Source organism: Neltuma alba, unplaced genomic scaffold, assembly GCF_004799145.2.
Source record: "Neltuma alba isolate B1F8T4 unplaced genomic scaffold, ASM479914v2 tig00010386_pilon, whole genome shotgun sequence".
Classification (NCBI taxonomy): domain Eukaryota; kingdom Viridiplantae; phylum Streptophyta; class Magnoliopsida; order Fabales; family Fabaceae; genus Neltuma; species Neltuma alba.
The window spans coordinates 370,220-389,365 of record NW_021635289.1 but is presented as its reverse complement, the minus strand read 5'-3'; the positions used below and the strand labels follow the sequence as shown (position 1 = coordinate 389,365).

Below are 19,146 nucleotides of genomic sequence, written 5' to 3'. Positions count from 1 at the left end.
AAAGATGCTGATAATACTAGTGAAGAAGGAGATAATAAAATCAGAGTTGACCTTTTTTTGACTGATCATCATAATCAACAGCCCTTTAATATAATATGGGATGAGGTTGAACATGATCACAATAGATATACAGACACACAGGAGCTTACTAGGGAGTCACAAAATTGACATTCAAAAGGAACTAATCCTAATCAATCCTTTTCTATGCAATCCAGCAGGCCAATTAGAAACAGACAGCCACCAAATTGGACTAAAGACTATGAATATGATATTCTACCTCCACACACTCAAAATGATGAATCTTTGCTTTCCTGTATCACTTATAATGATTTAACTGATTTCTATAAATGTTTTCTTTCTGCCATAGATAAAGAAATAGAACTGGATAATTATATGCAGGCTTCCAAAGACCCTAGATGGGTCACTGCCATGTAGAATGAGATAAAGGCCTTGGAATCAAATAAAACTTGGCAGATAGTGACCTTAACTAAAGGAAAGAAACCAATAGGGTGTAAATAGGTGTACAAAGTGAAATACAAGGCTGATGGAAAGATAGATAAGTTTAAAGCTAGGCTTGTTGCTAAAGGGTATAATCAAAATGAGAGAGTTGACTTTTATGAGACTTTTTCCCCTGTTGTTAAAATAGTCACTATTAGAACTGTTCTTAAACTGGCTGCTATGAATGATTGGTCTATACATCAAATGGATGTGGATAATGCTTTTCTGCAAGGAGATTTGCATGAGGAAGTCTATATGACTATGCCTCAAGGCTTTGAGCAGAAATATGACCAGCTCAAAGTTTGTAAGCTTCAAAAATCCTTATATGGATTAAAACAGGCTTCATACTAATGGAATGAAAAATTAACTCCATCTTTAATCAAAAGGGGTTTTCAGCAAAGTAAGTATGATTATGCTTTATTTCAAAAGGAATTTAAATATGGTATTGTCTTCCTACTTGCATATATTGATGACTTAATGATTACTAGTAGCAATGTTTAGATTATAAATTAAGTAAAATCTTTTCTGCACAAAGAATTTAAGATCAAGGATTTGGGACCTCTAAAGTATTTTCTTGGTTTAGAGGTTTTGAGATCTGAACATGGCATCATTCTCAATCAAAGAAAGTATGCCATTGAGATTGTTGATCAAACAGGTTTGTATGAGGGACAAGCTGTTACAACACCTATAAAACAAAATCTAAAGCTCATGGCACAAGAGACAAAACATGATCATTATATTGAAGACTTTGGAGTCCATAGAAGACTTGTTGGAAAGCTCTTATATTTAACCTTAACCAAACCTGATATCTCTTTTATTGTGCAGGTATTAAGCCAATTTATGCAAGAACCCAAGGAGTCTCATTTGAAGGCAGTATTGTGGCTAGTCAAGTACATTAAGGATAGTCCAGGACGTGGCATATATATCTTATCCCATGGCTTTTTAGACCTGGAATGCTTTTGCGATTCAGATCATGGAGGCTGCACAGATTCAAGGAGGTCCGTGACTGGGTTTCTAATCAAGTTTGGAGGTTCTCTTGTCTACTGGAAATGTAAGAGACAGAGCACCATTTCTATATCTTCAGCAAAGGCAGAGTACAGGGTACATAGAATGGCAATAGTAGAGATCACATGGCTTGTGGGACTAATGAAAGAATTACATGTTCATGGTGTTGAACCTGTAAAAGTATATTGTGCTAGCAAGTCTGCCGTTCATATAGCCACAAATCCTATTTTCCATTAGAGGACCAAGCATATAGAGATTGACTGCCACTTTGTAAGAGAGAAGCTCTTAGCTGGAATGATAATGTTCAAGCATGTTAGCTCTAAAGAACAACTGGCAGATATCTTGATAAAAGCACTTGGAGATCCACAACATAAATATCTTCTGAGCAAGTTAGGAACCTGTGAATATAGAGTTCCTAATTTGAGGGGGAGTGTTGAACATATTCAGTGTTGTGGTTTAGTTGGGTAGTTAAGTTATTGGGCTTTCTTGTAAATTCTGTTAAGTATCTAGTTCGGCCTATGCCTATAAGTATTGGTTTTGCAGACTGATGTAATTGTGATGTAGTGTTAATAATACATAGTGTTGTTTAGGTAATTTGGGTCTACTCGTTTAGTACCTATTAATCCCATTGCCAATCTTCATGGCCATTTGTTGAGGGAAGATGCAAGCTGAACTTGAGAGGAAGGATGAGCATACACAATTGTAAGGAGAGACCTTATCAAAAAAAACAATTGTAAGGAGAGAAGTCAAGAACTTCATCTGCTCGGGGAGGGTCAGTGGGTTATTGGCCGCAAATTATTCTCAAACAGGAATTCAATGTTTCCGTTATCAACAATTTCAACAACTCCTCAATGGAAGCCATAAATGGGGCTCGAGTTTATTATATCTAAGCAATTACTACTTTTATAAGGTGATCTCAGGGATAAAAACGATTTGGAGAGAGTCTTCAAATGCCATAGGAAAATCCTCATTTTTCCTTGTTGGAAATTTTAGACTTTGCTGCATAATGCAATTGATTTTTCCTCTTGTTTTCTTTTTATGCATTTGAAGCATAGTTGTATGATTGCTTTCTCTTTTTAGTCATCTAGGCTGACTTTAGATCTTTCCATCACATTCTGTGCTTGTTCATTTGCTCAACAAGGGTAATACATTCTGCATTGGGAGTCCTCATAATTGATTAACACGTGACTTTTTCCTTAATTTGAGTTTCCCTCCTTTTTAACTCTCTTGGCTGCTACGACGTAGGCGTTTAATTGCCTTGTATGCTTCCGTTTGATTCTTTTTGCGTATGAGATATATATTTCCCTTGTAGGCTATTGCATACACTAAATTGTTAATTGTGAAGAATTATTTTGTATTGCAATACTTTGTAATGAGAGGGTGTTATTACATGGCCTGAGTCCAAAAAAATTGTTGCAAGTGACTTGTATAGATCCACTATTGGTTAACTATTTTGGGAACATATTATAGAATTATCCAGGAAAAAGGTTATTGGCCATGAGTTTTGTGTTTAGATATGGTAGTGGACTTGTGGGCGGGTGTTTATGCCTTGGATCCCTATATGATTGTAGATTTGTAGTGGACTTATGGGCAGTAAATTTTGCCCTAGGTCCCAATGTGTTTATGGTGGATTTGTGCGCTAGGTATTTTACCCTTGGCCTTTCTTTGTACTCTAATCTCTGATAGTGAATGTTGTGATACTTGAAATCTTGTTGTGGTAAAGAGGGTTTATCTTTTTCTAACCATAACATTGTTTCGTGGTAGTCCTAATATTTCTCTACCATGGTTAGTCTTGTGAGGTGATTTGTTTTCTTTTAACCATGATATTGTTTAATGTGTAATTGTTTTTTTTTTAATACCATGTTAGAGTCTAAAAAGAGAAATTTGGTTCTTTTAACCGCAGTAGTGATTTCAATTGTGTACTTTTTTTTTTCCTACCATTGTTAAATTTGAATTTATTCTTTTTATTATAGTAGACTTTTGAATGAACTTTTTTTTTGGCCGTAATAGTGCTTTAAAAGATGTGTTGTGATTAAGTGCTGGGTTTAAGGGGTCAAATGTTGCACAAATAGTTGTTTGGTAAAGAGCAGCTCTTTGCAAATGGTTTGCAATTTAGATGCGTCATGATTGGGATATTGTAGAAAATGAAAAGAAAAGTACCAAAATATAATTTGGTTGTAAAATTTGCGAAGCATTCTTCTTTCTTCTTATGTACATCCCAAGCCGTACCCCACAGGTTTCATGCGTTATGAAGCCTTAAAGGCAATAGATGGGGTGAGTTGTCGATCCTTCTTCTTCCCTCCTCCAAATGTGTTTTATAACACACCATTGGACAGGAATACATAGTGATGTTAGTGCAGTGATATTTGATAATGATCTTCTTGTCTATTTAACAACTTATTTGCGTCAATTCTAATTACGGCAAAAACCAGTAACAAGGCAAACAAACAAAAAGAGAGATAACCTTCCAAACCCCTAGAAAGAGACATTATTACACTAGAAATCAAAAGCCCAAAAAAAAAAACACTAAAGCAAGGACAGAACTAAAACACGTGAATCAAAATTCCCAACTTAGCTTCTCAAATCATCAACCAAGAATAGATTTAAAGGAGAAAGGGGTTGTAACACCCAATCTTTCTAGCGTTTTCCTATAAGAGTTGTGCAAGCACACAAGAATATAATTAGATTGCTTCTTGGAATCCACTCAAAACACCCAGAGCCAAGAGCTTTGCCAAGATTTTCTGATTCCTCCATCAAACTCAGGATCTCCCAACCTAGGCAAATATTCTCTAGAATCATTGCGTGCATCAATGGAGGATGACAAAATTCAAACATGTCATTTTCTAAGCTAATCTTAGTACACCAGTTCAAGCCAAAGTACATGACCAGAAGTTCAAATACGATAAAGAGCATGGCACAACAGACTCCCCTAACATACCTAAACGTCCACCATCCATGTCACTAGTAATTAGCCCTATACCAATTATCTTTAGAATCTTGTCATACACCCTCTGTATGCTGCCTTATCCTAAACCTTTGAAAGCTCCTTCCATTTGAAGCTTCCATAGTTCTGTTATTAGAGCTTTGTTTTTCTTGTCTTGCTTTTCTCCCTATTAGCCCTCTAAAGAGATTTTAAAGGATAAGAAGTTTTCTAAATGATAACTATGGGCTCGTGGCAAGCTTGACCAAAATTATAAAGCATAGTTCTCATATATGTCTTTCAGCTTTCTCGCTTTACCATTATTGCATTAAGCTCTTCACAGAACATCTGACCATCATTTCCTCTTCGAAGTAGCTCTTTATAACAATATTTTTCCTCTCACAAAAGTCACCATTGTGCCAAGAGAAATAGCTTTAACCCCTATTTGATTAATGTATATTAGAAACATTAAAAATCAATACTCACACCCTTCACAGTTGCATCAATTTATGATTTCCACTATTATTACCTAGTAGTAGTTATGATGGTCATATAATCTTTTCATCGGGTTGCTTTTTGCCCATGTTATCATCGTGGCTCTAACAATCTATGATGGCAGTACCTCCTCAAACCTTCATAATCATCCTTGTGATTGGGTTACCTCATCAGAGCCATCCTTCTTCTGTATCTTCATGTCATTAAAGATGAGGAGACACTATCAACCTTGCTTTCGATAAGTGCCTTCTTGCTACTTCCTCATTTCCATGGACAATTATAGCTTTGCAATAAAGCCTAATTGGATTAGAGGAGGTAGTCAAGTTTAATGGAGGAAAATAGAAGAAATTAAATTTTACCACATGCCACATTTCTAATGGTCAAAGAGTCAAACTTTACACTTCTCCAACAAATGGGCCCCACTACACTAAAGCAACATACGTCACCCGCAATTAACCAAGATAGGAGTTTGCTCTGTTTAGGAAGGTTCATAGGGATTGATGCATCCAGGTAAAGTTTATGATGCCAATTACTCGTGGGGAAATACTTCATGAGTATTTTTGCACTTTAACCATTTTTGTTATAATGAAACTATGAGTCAATAGAATATTTAATCAACCCATTATTCTATAAGTTAAGTAAACCATGAAAACAAATTCAAATCGTTTTCATTAGTGACTGTTAATGAAATAAAATATTAAAATTGTAAATTCAAAAGATTGGCTAAGGTAGATCAGTTTAAACTAGATATCATGTTAGAGATAAATAGCACAAATTTTTCTCATAAACAATTTTAATTTGGTATGAATTGCTTACTTTAATTGGCCAAATTCAAAAAAAAAAAAAAAAGATTTGTCAAGATAAATCCGAGCTGACACGGATACTACTAAACTCCAAAAGAAATTATGTTAAATTCTCACCGTTCACTCTGTATTTCATATTATTAATATTTTGCTTTTAAGAAATAAAAATAAATGAAAAGATAAGTAAATGCACAATCTGATTCTTTAAAAAAATTAATGCCAAATTTCCTCAGATAAATGTGCAATGTTTCAGAACAGAAGTAATGTACTCAAATACGTTGATGAAATGTAACAGCATGAGTGATTCTATACCTTCTAGTTTTGTTCTTTTCGCTTAAGGAAGGCTTGTCACCTAGTGCTTTTAAAAAGCCCCATCAAGTTCTTCTTGTAAAACACAGAATTCTCAACAACCACAAACTAGAGAGAGAAAGACAATAGAGGAGAGACAAAATTATCAGCGTTTCGAGTTTTCTTCCTCTAACAAGCAACAATGGAGAGGAAAAAGAACAGCAATAATGGAAGCAAGATTTGTATAATCTGCAAAAAGTGCTTCGCCAGCGGAAAAGCCATGGGAGGGCATATGAGGTCCCACTTTGTGAAATTGCCCGTCGTTCCCAAGCCTGCTCCAATAACCCCAATTGCAGATCATATCCCTTTAGAAATATCCGAAGTCTGTGTTGATGGGGGTTCATCCTTATCCCATCAGCGTTCGATCTCCTTCTCTTCACCAGAAAGTCATATGATGATGAAATCACATACTGAACATAACTTTCACTCCATGAATCAAGACTTCGCAACAAGACTATCGAATCCCAGTGATGACCAAGGAAGTGAAGCAGATCAATCTTACATGACCGGAAAGAGATCTAAGCGCAGCCGTAAAATTGATGATGCAACAAGAGCATTAATGTCACCGCCTAAGACCAAGGTTGATGAAGCCGGTCCAAACCATGCAGGTTCGATCTTTGATTCATACTTTTTAACTATAAATGCTGCTTTGACTCTCATGTTACTTTCCAAGGAGAAATGGCCTGAAGGCAAAGAATTGATCAAGAAGAAACAAAAATTGAAGGATGAGAATGAACAAGAAGACTCATATGCGGAGGTTTACTCTCAGGGGGAAAGGTTTGAATGCAAGATGTGCAGGAAAATTTTTGGATCTTACCAAGCACTTGGTGGGCACAAAGCAAGCCATAAAAGGTTTATCAAGCATGATCAATTGGAGGTAGATGGTGAATTTGATGAAGAAAATGAGTATGATGGTAACATAGGGAATCATACTGATGTTCTTGAAGATCCAGCAGTGTTGAAGTGCCCCCACTGCTCTAAAGTGTTTGGGTCTAGCCAAGGACTTGGAAGGCACAAGAAGGTACATTTTCCCAATGCCACGAATTTTGGGGCTAGATACATAGATCTTAACTCACCTGCTCATATGGAAGATACTGAAGAATAGCCAAATTCCAATTTCAACTGTGCCAGCAAAGATTGAGTAATGATGTGCTTTTACTTGTTGAAATAACTAAGGAGTTGTGAATTATAGATTTTCAATTTCAGTTTAAGTGTACATTTCTAGTGTCATGTCTTTTCAATTATGAACTTCAGATAATTTTCTGTGTCTATCATGTAATGGTCAAAGAACTTTGGCAACTCCTTAGTTTTATGAAATCAGTCAAGAGTTCAGTGGTATTCTTGTATGTCTTCTTAGTTACATCATTACAATTCTTAATTGTACCTATGTTATTGTTACAGTTATTAATAATTGCAAAAGCTTTCAATATAATAAAAAAATTATCATTACGAATCATGACAAACACTTGCTACAGCAACTGATCGGACTACACTATTTTACCGTATACAAATTCAATTCAATTAATTTATAAAAAATATCAAATATAAATATTAAAAATAAATGATTTATCTGTATAAAATATAAAATTTAAAAAATATCCAATATTTATAAGAAGCATGAATAATTACGCCAACAACAATATATATATATATATAAGTTTTTTTAGTTAATTAAGAGAGATCAAACCCTTCTATTTGACTTTTGATTGACTACAAATCGCGATAGCGGTGCTTTTGTGGCTATATATATGATTTAACAATTACATTATATGTTATGTCATTTTAGGATATGAACTTGTATTTTTGTTTTCAAATAATAATTAAATTCATTTATTGAAGAGTAATAGTTAAAAAAATTATCATCATTTCAGATTTTGTATATTTTAAACTAAGTAAAATTTTAATTTCGATATTCCGGATATATTTCTGTTCATGAAAACTTAAATACTTTTAACCCTCCCTCATCAAGCACAAAATTTTCCTGTGAAAACAATCATGAATAAACCTTTCTCAGAAACTTTTGTTTTTGTTTAATTTTAGAGGAGCCTTTTGAATAGTTGATGGAAAATGTAGAAGACCAGATTGGGTTTGAAACCAAAAAACGGAAACCAACTATAAAAGGACAATCAGGATTTGCTATTTTTGCCACTTTTAATTTTGATCATATTATATAGTTGCTGGAAAGTGTCAAAAACCAGATTTGGTTTGAAACAAGAGAGAAATCAAAACCAGATTTTGGTTTTGTCTTTGCAATGTGAAAGAGGTGAAAAAGAGAGTTGCAGCCAAAGAGAAAAATTGGAGTTTAACGTGCAAGGTAATGTGTACTAATCGAGGCAATAATTTTAGTAGTCTTAAAATCGGTCAACTAATCATAATCAAAATAATTTAATTTAATTTAATTTAACTAAAATATACAAAAAAAATTATTATATATAACCATGAAAAAGAATATTTAAATAAGACATGCATTAATCCACAAGTAAATAAAACATTTATCCATATATCACATATAATCTAACAAAACAGAATTGTTAAAGACAATTAGACAAACACGGTTGACTGACATTTTTACTCTTTTCTTTTTTAGGCTAAAGTATATGTTTGATCCTTTAAGTTTGCATTAAATTTCAATTTAGTCCCTTAAGTGCATTTTTAATCCTATAACATTAACACGGTTGCAATCTTGCTCTATGCGTCGACAGGATGAAACAAGACCATATTCAATCACCTATCTCCTTAACCACGACTGCTCCTTGCTTTTTCTTCAACCCATAACCCTTACTCCTATCGATGTTGCATGCTTTTCTTAACTTAGAATTAGGTCCTTCTGTTAATTTAGGGTTTCATTGTTCTCTTCTTGTGAGGCACCCCTTGTCGGCAATGAAATATAAGAAATAATTATATGAAAGAATTAAAATTTAAGTATGGAAAAATTAATTATGCCTTATAAGCATTTTATTATTGAGTCAGCACTAAATTCGCCATGTCAGCATTTTTCGTTAATAAAAGTTAACAATGTTAATATGATAGGATTGAAAATACACTTTATAAACTTAAGGGACTAAACTAATTAAAACATAATGCAGATATAAAGGACTAAATATATACTTTAATATTTCTTCCCTTTTTTCTTTAACTCAAAGTGGCCTTTTCTCAAGCTAAGCAATGAGAGAAAAATATAAAATTCATTTGGATCAACTCATTTAAAACTTTTTTATTAGAGCAATTAAAGATTTGGGTTACCGGTTCACTAGTTTGACAAATCAACTGAGATCGAATTTTAGTAGCACCTGTATAAGGAAAGAAATGGATGTATTGAAAATTAATAACTGCATCAAATGTATTTGTTTCTTGATTTTATAGAGAATCCATAATTAAATCTACTAGATCAGGCCAATCCAACTTAGTCTTCATTAGATTTCATTTATCTTTTTCTAGCATTAATTAGACACCTTTTCCAATACATTTACATTGAATCTGAAAAATAAGACATAATGTTTTTATTGTTATGGATTATGCATTTGTTATAAATTATGTATATACTACTCTGGTCTTATTTATAAATCATTTTCAGTATATTTTATACAGACTAAGAAAAATCTTAAAATCTATTAACTCTCTTTAAAGTATATCAATTTTTCAACTTTGCTCCTATTTAATATATATATTTTTGAAAAAATAGCTATCTGCATTATAATAAATAAAAAATAAAATAGTACATTCATATTAAAAATTTTATATAGTAACTTATAAAAAAGATCAAGAAAAACCTTCTCTCTTTACGTGATAAATATGACCAAAGGAGTGTTATTGATATATTGACAATTTTTAATTTACTTAAATCTAGATTGCAAATTAATCATATATATTTTGATAAATAATAAATAAAAAAGTAGGGAATCACGGCTTAATTAAAGATACACACAAAAAAAAACTAAATTTATACACACTCTAAACCATTGACTTTCACATTAAATAACAAGAAAAACATATTGTACTGTATTTTTTTTTTTTTGGGTAGAATCAAGAGTAACTCTAAACCAGCACCAATGACTAATCTCTCTCAATGTACAGACGGTATGGGGGAAACGGCAATTTTGTTTGTTTTATTACACAAAAACGAGTATTTAGAGCCTAACCATTTATTTAAGGGACAAGAGTCTATACCATTTACACCAACTTGAATTAGTTGTTGCATTGTACTTTCGATTATAAGACATGTATCTTTAATTTGTTGTAATCCTTATAAGATTAAGGATTATTCTTCTCATGTCTATGAATAATTTGCTAATTCGAAACATTCTAATTTGTTTGAATTATCATACATTTTGCTTATTCAATTTAATTTTAGTCCATGTATAAATTTCAATACGTGAGTGTGAGAGAGTTTTATTTTTTTTTTTTATTGATGTTTTAATGAAAGAAGTTACATACCATGCTATATCAAATGTTAATGATTATTTATAAAGTTTTGATTCAAAATTAATCTTCTGTCAATAATTAAAAATTATATTTTTTGCCACAATTAAAATTCTATTTTAAATTTTAGCAATTCAAAATAAAGAATATTTAAATTACAAAAATAATATAATCCTAAAAAGAGAGAGAAAGCATGAAACATGTTAAATAAAAATAGGGATTTGGATTCTTTCTTGATTAACATGGAATAGGATAGAGAGAGAAAGAGAAAGTGGTGGGTTCTTAGCAAACCCATCTTTCTTTCTCTCTCTCTTTCATCCACCTAGTCTTTCTAAATAAATATGTAAAGGAATTTGCCTCGTTTTATGAAAAAATACTTCTGAAACCATAGTTTGGAGGTTGCCAAACCACCCCTAGAGAGAATCATCTCACATGGGATATGATGCATTGATTTTACAAAGTAAATTTAGGAAATAAAGCCACTACCATTTATCACATATCAACGTTGGAAAATTCTAATATATGATGAATGCACTTACAATTATAAAAAATTGAACGAAAGAGATATACTTCACAAATTATTCGCTAATAAAATTGAAGAATTATTATAAAATCTTAAGAAAGAGACAAATTATTAAAAAGTTTTAATAACAAGTAAAAAGTTGTTATTTTCTATTCTGAAACTTATCATACAAGTTGTTTTGTGTTATTTGGAATATTTTTGCAATTATGTTCCATTTCTAAAACTTTATAACAATTATGCCCAATAAAATTCTCATATTAGGAGTACATCGATTTACATCAATTTGGGAGGTTGTTTGTTTTCATTTACAACAAACTCCGATAAAAGCATCTGAAATTTTTAGTATCAATTTTTTTATCATTATCCCTATTAATTATTGATTAGTCTTGCTGTATAGATGATCCCACTCATACTTTTCCCATACATAAGGTATTTTTATAAAAAAAAATAAACTACGTTCTTTACATATTTATTGTTTTAAATAAATTACGTTCTTTACATATTTATTGTTTTTAATTAATATTTTAATTTATGCAATTCAATTATTTGTATTTTATAAAAAGAATGGCAGTAGATAATAACTTGGAAGATAAAGGATATATATGAGATTCGACAGAGGTGAAAAAGGATCAAAGGAGGGCTGTGTGGATAGTGTGAGCTTAGAGAGAACTCCAATAAATTAACATTAATGTTATTAGGACACTTCATACAATGAACAGAAGGTTGCGTGGAGTGTTACACTATAGCACACTAAAAATAGAACAAAAATACAAACAACTTTAACTCCCTTTAATTATTATTTATTACAAAAAATACGGAGAGAAAACTGATTGAGATATGCACTGTCCCTCTATGCCTCACGTGAATGAGAGGTGTTTTGAGTGTTGTTATCAGATTCCAAGGAGGTACTTGAGATTACTTTTAAAAATTATTTTAGTGTTTTAGGAAAACAAAAATTCCTCGTATTTAAATTGTATCCAACATGACAAAATTACTTAAAAATGAGATAAACCAAACACTCTTATAGTGTGAGTTTTTTCGCATTTTCTCAAAGTTATTTGCAATATGTAACTGGCGAATCAAGATTTATAGATAACATTTTAAATGATATTGAAGCTATTGAGCTAGTGCCTTGAAGGTTAAAATTGAGCTTTCATTTACATGGGCAAAGTGTAAGCTTGTCTCTAATGTATTGTTTTCATCTAGAACATTTATTATTTATCAACATATTATATTTATCAAAACTAATACTAATCCCAATTCTTAATATAAGAGTTAATAGGAATTGAATTTAGTCCTAAATATAAAATTCTAATTCATTTTTTTCTTATTTATTCAAACTAACCTTATTGATCATATACGCTAAGGGAGTTTGTATCAAATGATGGTTTGAATCCCCTAGAAAATATGTTATCCTTGAATAAGATTTTCAAAATATTTCTAAAGTTTAGAAGACATTGAAGAGGAAAAATATCTAAAGTAGGCCTAATGAAAATAATGAGACCTAAAGTATGATTACTAAAATTGTAGTTGCTCCTAGAATTTTTTTATGGTGCATAAAGTAATTAAAATAATTATTCAAGATTGGGCCACTTCATTAAATAGAAAAACCCAAACAAAATTAAAAGCCCAAAATGCAATTGAGCCTAAAAAGAATAATTTTTTACCAGAAAGTCTAAAATGACCAACATGACTATTTCTTGGGCCCAAACATAACGAGGAAGGAGGGAGATGCTATCACAAAATATAAAAATTACACTACTGTAACAAAAAAAAAAAAATTACACTATTTCCTATCCTTAATAAGACTTGGCCTGACCAGTCGTCTGTGGGTTCAACTGGCGAAAGGGTCGGAGTCTCTCACCAAAGGGAGGAGGTTCGATCATGGAAAATTCCACTTTGTTGTGGCTCCAATTACGGCGTTGGAGAGGCATCTCTACAAGGTAATGAAGGTGAGAGAATCCTACCTATTGGGCTGAAAAAAAAAAAAAAACTTGCTTGTCATGCTCCCGTACCTGTAGGGACAGGTCTTAGTGGATCAAGCGTTAGGTGCCATGTCCTTAGATTGTGGGTGAGCTTAACCCCTTTTCTAAAAATTTCGTACCCAAAAAAAAAAAGACTTAGCCTGTATTTTAAATTAAACTACAAACGAGATTTTATATTAAAGATCGAAAGTAGTAAGAGCAAGTACTCTCAATTTGGTTTTAAATATAAGACCCTAATTTATTTTATTTCTCTCATTTATCTATTTTTTAAAATAATTCTTATAATAGTTGTACATTTTAAAGGTGTCGTTAAACAGTAATTTTAACCAATACACATTACTAGCAATGGTTCTACCAAAAATAACAACTATTTATTACAAACAACCAATTTAACAATCTTTATCTATTTTTTTTTAAAATAATCCTTATAGTAGTGCGTATATTAAATGTTTCCTCAAATAACACTTGATTATCAAGGGTATTTTAGGGAATACAACAATATTTACTATAAATAACTAACTTAAATAATTTTTTTATTTTATCAAAATTAGTCAACTGACTCTTATATTAAAGATTGATATAACTTCTTTTTGGTTCGAATCCATGTTATGGAATAGTAAATTCTCGATCTTTTTCCTAGCAAAAGTGCCCATTGGCATGAGAAGAATTTGGGACGTAACCAATATAAAAGTTTCTAATATTAGCAAATAAGGAATAAAAAATCAGACTAGACACTAAACTAGTTGAGGTAGTAGTTCAAGGGTTAATTAGTGAGACCGGAATCAACTCAGGATTAAACTAATCATATTAAAATAATATAATTTAATTAAAAATAAAAAATATAACAAGATTAATAATCATTAATAAAAAATATAAAAAAAATAACAATAATTTGATTGTAACAAAAACAGAGTATAATAACGTTAAGAATGTTAATCTTTACGATTTATCAATAGCTAAAATTAATAATTATCAATATCAAAATTATTATTAAAATTTACTCAAATCTATATTAACTAAGATATTAAAAACTGAATAAGAAAAAATATAACTAATAACAACATAATCATTTAAACTGATTTATCACCGGTTCATAATAGTTTTTACCGGTTTTTACCAGTTTCACTAACAGTTCAACTTCTAAATCAAATTGGACTATTGACCCGATTCATTAATCTTTCAATTGAACTAACTAGTTCGGTCCGGTTTTTTCTTTCTTGTGAGCAAATGTCTTGGCTTCTTAGTGCGAGGCTGAAGAAATTTTCCAGTACATTATGGACGGAGTGCAGATTAAACTTGCAATATGGAAAGCTAATTGTCTATATGTTGCAAGAAGGATCACATTGGCTAAATTTGTGCTTAGAACTATTTCTTTATATCCACTGCAAGTAGTTAAATTATCTTCGAGTATTTGTAATGAAGGTTAAATACTCTAAAGAAGCTTTATTTGGAGGGAAAACTAAAATGCGAATGGATTCCATCCTATTGATGGAATCGAAGTACTTCGCCAAAAAAAGTTGCAGTGGTCTTGGATTTGAAAGACTCTCCTTAACAGAATGAGTTTGATGAATACATTAAACTCCTCGTATTTACATCATCTATATTTAATTTTATTTTTAATCTTTTTAAAATAATTATTTTAATGGGCATTGAATAAAAAATTAAAAAAATCTCAACCATTATTTTTTAAAATAATTTTTATTTAAAAATAATTAATAAAAATACTAAATATAAATTATTTAGATTAGATCTAGATGGTTCAAATTACTCATCATGTAAGATTGCTTATCAAGTGATAGCGTTGGAACTTCGAAAAAGAACACAACTTCGTAGCTCCAATTTTTTTTCCAGTTATTTTTTATGCAGCTGAAAGATTGCAAAGAAACTTCGTTGTTCCAATATTTTCCTAATGTTACTATGACTTTCTATATTGTGATATTTAATTCAATTTTAATCGATGATATATTTTGACATAAAAGAAAGATATTTTAGTTATTGTTATAAAACTAAAGAAAGAGAAGAGAATACAAAAGAATAAAATATATGAGTATTTCTCATTCTATTTAAGATTGCCAAATACATGATACATTGCCTCTATGTATGACCACATCTTTAAATCTTTGATAGAATTTACAGATTACATAATAATAGGAGATAATTGTGGGATATAGAGATAATAAGAAATATTAGGAGATATATAGACATCCACAAAAATATTATTATATTCATAACACTTTCCTTGAATGTCCAGTATATATGAATGTGCCTCATTAAAAAATTTTAAGTAGAAAAAACTCTATGGGACAAAAACTTAGTAGAAGAAAAATAGTATATCATTCATTGATATATTAAAAACCTTTTTAGGAAAATCCGGTGGGACAAAACCATAGATAAAGGAAAAAAAGTAGAGCGTGTATCAACTCCCCTCCTTGACAACATCTCCTCAAACCTGTAAAGTCTAATATAACGAGCAAGGCTTCCATATATTGTAGTAAGATAAAATCGTAAAATAGTAATATCATAATCTTCTGAAAATAATGAGACAAATAGTTTATTTATGGTTAACCCACATATAGATCATACTGTGATTTTCCAATATGAGAATCAAACAAGAATACTTTATCTACATAACCAGTCAAATTAGTCTTGGGTACTTTTAGATAGATAATATCACATCTACGGTACCCTTAAAGTAACGAAGAATGTTCTTAACTTCACTCCATTATCCCTATATTGGTGAAGAACTATATCATGTTAATTAGCAAATAATATATCAAGTTTTGTGCAGCTAAATAGATGTATAAGTGTTTCAGTGACACTAAGATATAGTATTTCTAGACTAAGTGTTTATTCATCACCTTTTCGAGGCCTAAATGGATTTTTAGTCCATATCTAAAGATTTTGCAACTATTAGAACACATAATAGATGTGACTTATCCATGTTTATTTTTCCCAAAGCTTTCATTTCAAATTCTTTTTTTTTTTTTTTAACAATTTACTGTTTTTATAAACTTTTCATAAGTTTCGGTGCTATTTATATCATCAGCATAAATAGCAATAAGAACAAGCCCATTTTCAGATATTTTCATGCATGGGCAATTTGGAATACTTTTATATCATCACTTTAACCGATATTTACTAAATCAGTTATACCACATACACCTCCATATAGAGACTTATTTAATTTAATTGAGTGATGTTCTTGAGATCATAATTATAAGTTTTTGAAAACCTAAATCTTTCAAGAATTTTCATATATTGTGATCCAAATCTATCTGTATATTGGATCATTTTGAACTCACCTAAAAATTTGAATCCTTCTAAGATTCACATAAAATTTTACTATATAATGAGTCACTATATTTTCTAGATGTATATGAAATATATTTGTATGTTATCAAATTGCCAGATTGAGAAAATACATAAAAATTTTAATCTGCCAGAAGATTACGTTTCTCTTTTCTTGTACAAATGCCTATTTATATAATATTAACATTACACTTCAAGTGCTTGGGCTAAAGATGCACAAATCCCCCATTATAATGTTGTGTCTTTTCTTTTTTGTTGGTCAACCATCTTTCTGTCTACATCTCATGATAGATTTGCATATAAGATCCTTATTTGATCACGTGATATCTTCTTTAAAATTATTGTTGACAATTTTAGTTCTTTTATTAGTCCCTTTTTCTTTTATAACATAACATATCGAGTTTTTTTATTGCTTTCAGACGCTTAAACCTCTTCAAGGATCAAATAGTTATGTCTTAGCTTCTTTTCCAATTCATGATTCTTAGTATGATCATCTTGATCATTTGTTCCATTTTTTTCTTTTGGAACCGATTATAGTCTCATGCTTTTAGCATGTCTTAAAAATATAGAAGCGCTTTTTTAGCTGGAATATAAAAATTAAGAATTCTTATTTGGGTCGATAATTGTATCTAGCGGATATTAGTAACATTTTATAAATGCAATGCTTTATAAACTTCTAGTTCATACTACTATATTTATAGTGAAAATGTATTCTATGTGTTCTCTTTTTCAGCTACTCATTTTCTTTCCCTCATGATAAGAACCTGCAGTGTAGGTCTCCCAAATCTATAAGTTTTTTTTAGAAACATTATTATGTTTCATTTAGAAACAAACAAGAATAAGAATATTCTTATCCAACATTGATTCCAACTTACTTTTAATATCCATCTACGTGCGTTATTATGGTGGAATAATAGATATTGAACATTCTAAGATGGAAAATGTCTAGCTTTTGACCAAAAGCCAATTATAATCGGAGAATTCATGATACATTGTTCGCTTGATGCATTTATGTGCAAAAATATATACAATCAATCATCTCAACACTCAAACAAGAAATTTGTTCTCATAAACTCTGGTCTAGCTGCTTATAAAGGCTTTTACTAAGCAAATAATTATTAGTAACATGAGGAACAATCATTAGCAATATCAACGATAATCATATTGATTTCATAATCAGGAACTTATATACTCAATATAATTATTTGAACATATTTACAAACTTCATGTTGCAAGTTGATCATAAACACCTATGACCATTTCATAGATGGATCTTTCACTCATAAGGTATTAATTTGGTCCACATTTGTCTAAATGGGTCCATATATAAACTTGATACATTATAAATCTGCACAGATCTGATTTTGAGCATAGTTAGTAATGTTTTCTTATTTAGTTCTTGTAAGAACAAACAGCACATAAAAATTCTGGAATCATATACCATTTATAAAGAATCTTCTCATTGTTTGATAAATTTCAATGCACATTTTGCATGATATTTTGTATTATTATGATTCGGGATGATTTGACCGATCATGCCAAACTATAAATGCATAAAATTTTAGTTTATTATAGGATTATTCTTAATTATTGGTAAACTTCTTGTTACTATGTCATATTATTCATTCTTCACCTTAACATTTCACAAAGAATATGTTATCAATTATAGATATTATTTTTCGGATAATAAATCATCATATAGCTCATCTAGAATCATACTTTTCATTTTTTACTCAATGGTAAAAACTTGTACACTCATGGAGTGTCAAACGCCATCAACTCTTCTGGAGCCTTTTTCAAAAGGAATATGAGATATAAAGAATGACATAAATATTAATGACAACAAATTCCATCCAACATGATTCACACTTGTATTCCTACAATCTCTCTCTCAAATGTGAGTCATACATATAAATATATCTTTCTTATTTTTTTTAATTTCAAATAGAGTAAATAATATGTAGTAAGCTAATAGCATATATTTGACTTGGAAATCCAAGTGCTTCTTGATTCATATATAATTATGAATTTCAATCCAATTGAGTTATCATCTTAAGACCCTTTGATAAACAAATATTCTGATATATATATATATTTGTAGGTCATAATTTTGATTATCAATTCCTTTTCTGTCCACAAAGGATGGAGGAACTACATTAGTTGTTTAAGAACTATATCAATTTTATTACTAGTTTCGGGAACTTTATCAACATTTTGTTATTAGTTTTTTCTAGAACTATATGAATTTTTTGATTACATACAGTTCTTCAGAAAAATGCTATATATAGTTCTTTAGAAACTAACATATATTATGATTTCACTATATGATATACTTCACTTCTTGTTATATTTTTTCAAAATATGAAATATTTTATTTCACAAGGTATATATTTTCTCAATATTTTATTATTAAAAAACATTACTATGTAATGCTTCAAAACTTATTTATAAATTTATAAATTCAACAGAAATTTGAAAGATCTATAAGGATTAGAATCAAACTATATAGTTATAAAGATTTGAATTATAAATCTTTGGGGCTATTTATAAGTCATTAGTCTCTAAGACTCTCTATAGTAAATATATTTTTCAAAAATCATTTGTGTTGCTCAATATTGAAACCATAAGTCTTTAGGGCTTTAAAAACATCATAAGTTATTCTTTTCATGTCATTCAATAAGATGAGTATAATGGCCGCTGGCCATTTAGTAATAGCAAATTATAATATTAATAAATATTAAATTGAATGTCAAGAATATATGAGAATAATATAGCATGTTATAAAACTAAACAAAGAGTAGAGAATAAGATAAGAATAAAATTTAGGATTTAAATTATCAA

General features: G+C 30.4%; 1 protein-coding gene across 1 annotated transcript; it reads left to right on the top strand.

Annotated features, from left to right (window-relative positions):
- Positions 1-6,211: 6,211 nt before the first annotated feature.
- On the top strand, positions 6,212-7,174 carry LOC114756311 (zinc finger protein ZAT4-like). Its single transcript, XM_028945250.1, has one exon. It carries the CDS (start codon positions 6,212-6,214, stop codon positions 7,172-7,174), a length of 963 nt encoding a protein of 320 aa, XP_028801083.1.
- The last annotated feature ends 11,972 nt before the right edge of the window (positions 7,175-19,146 follow it).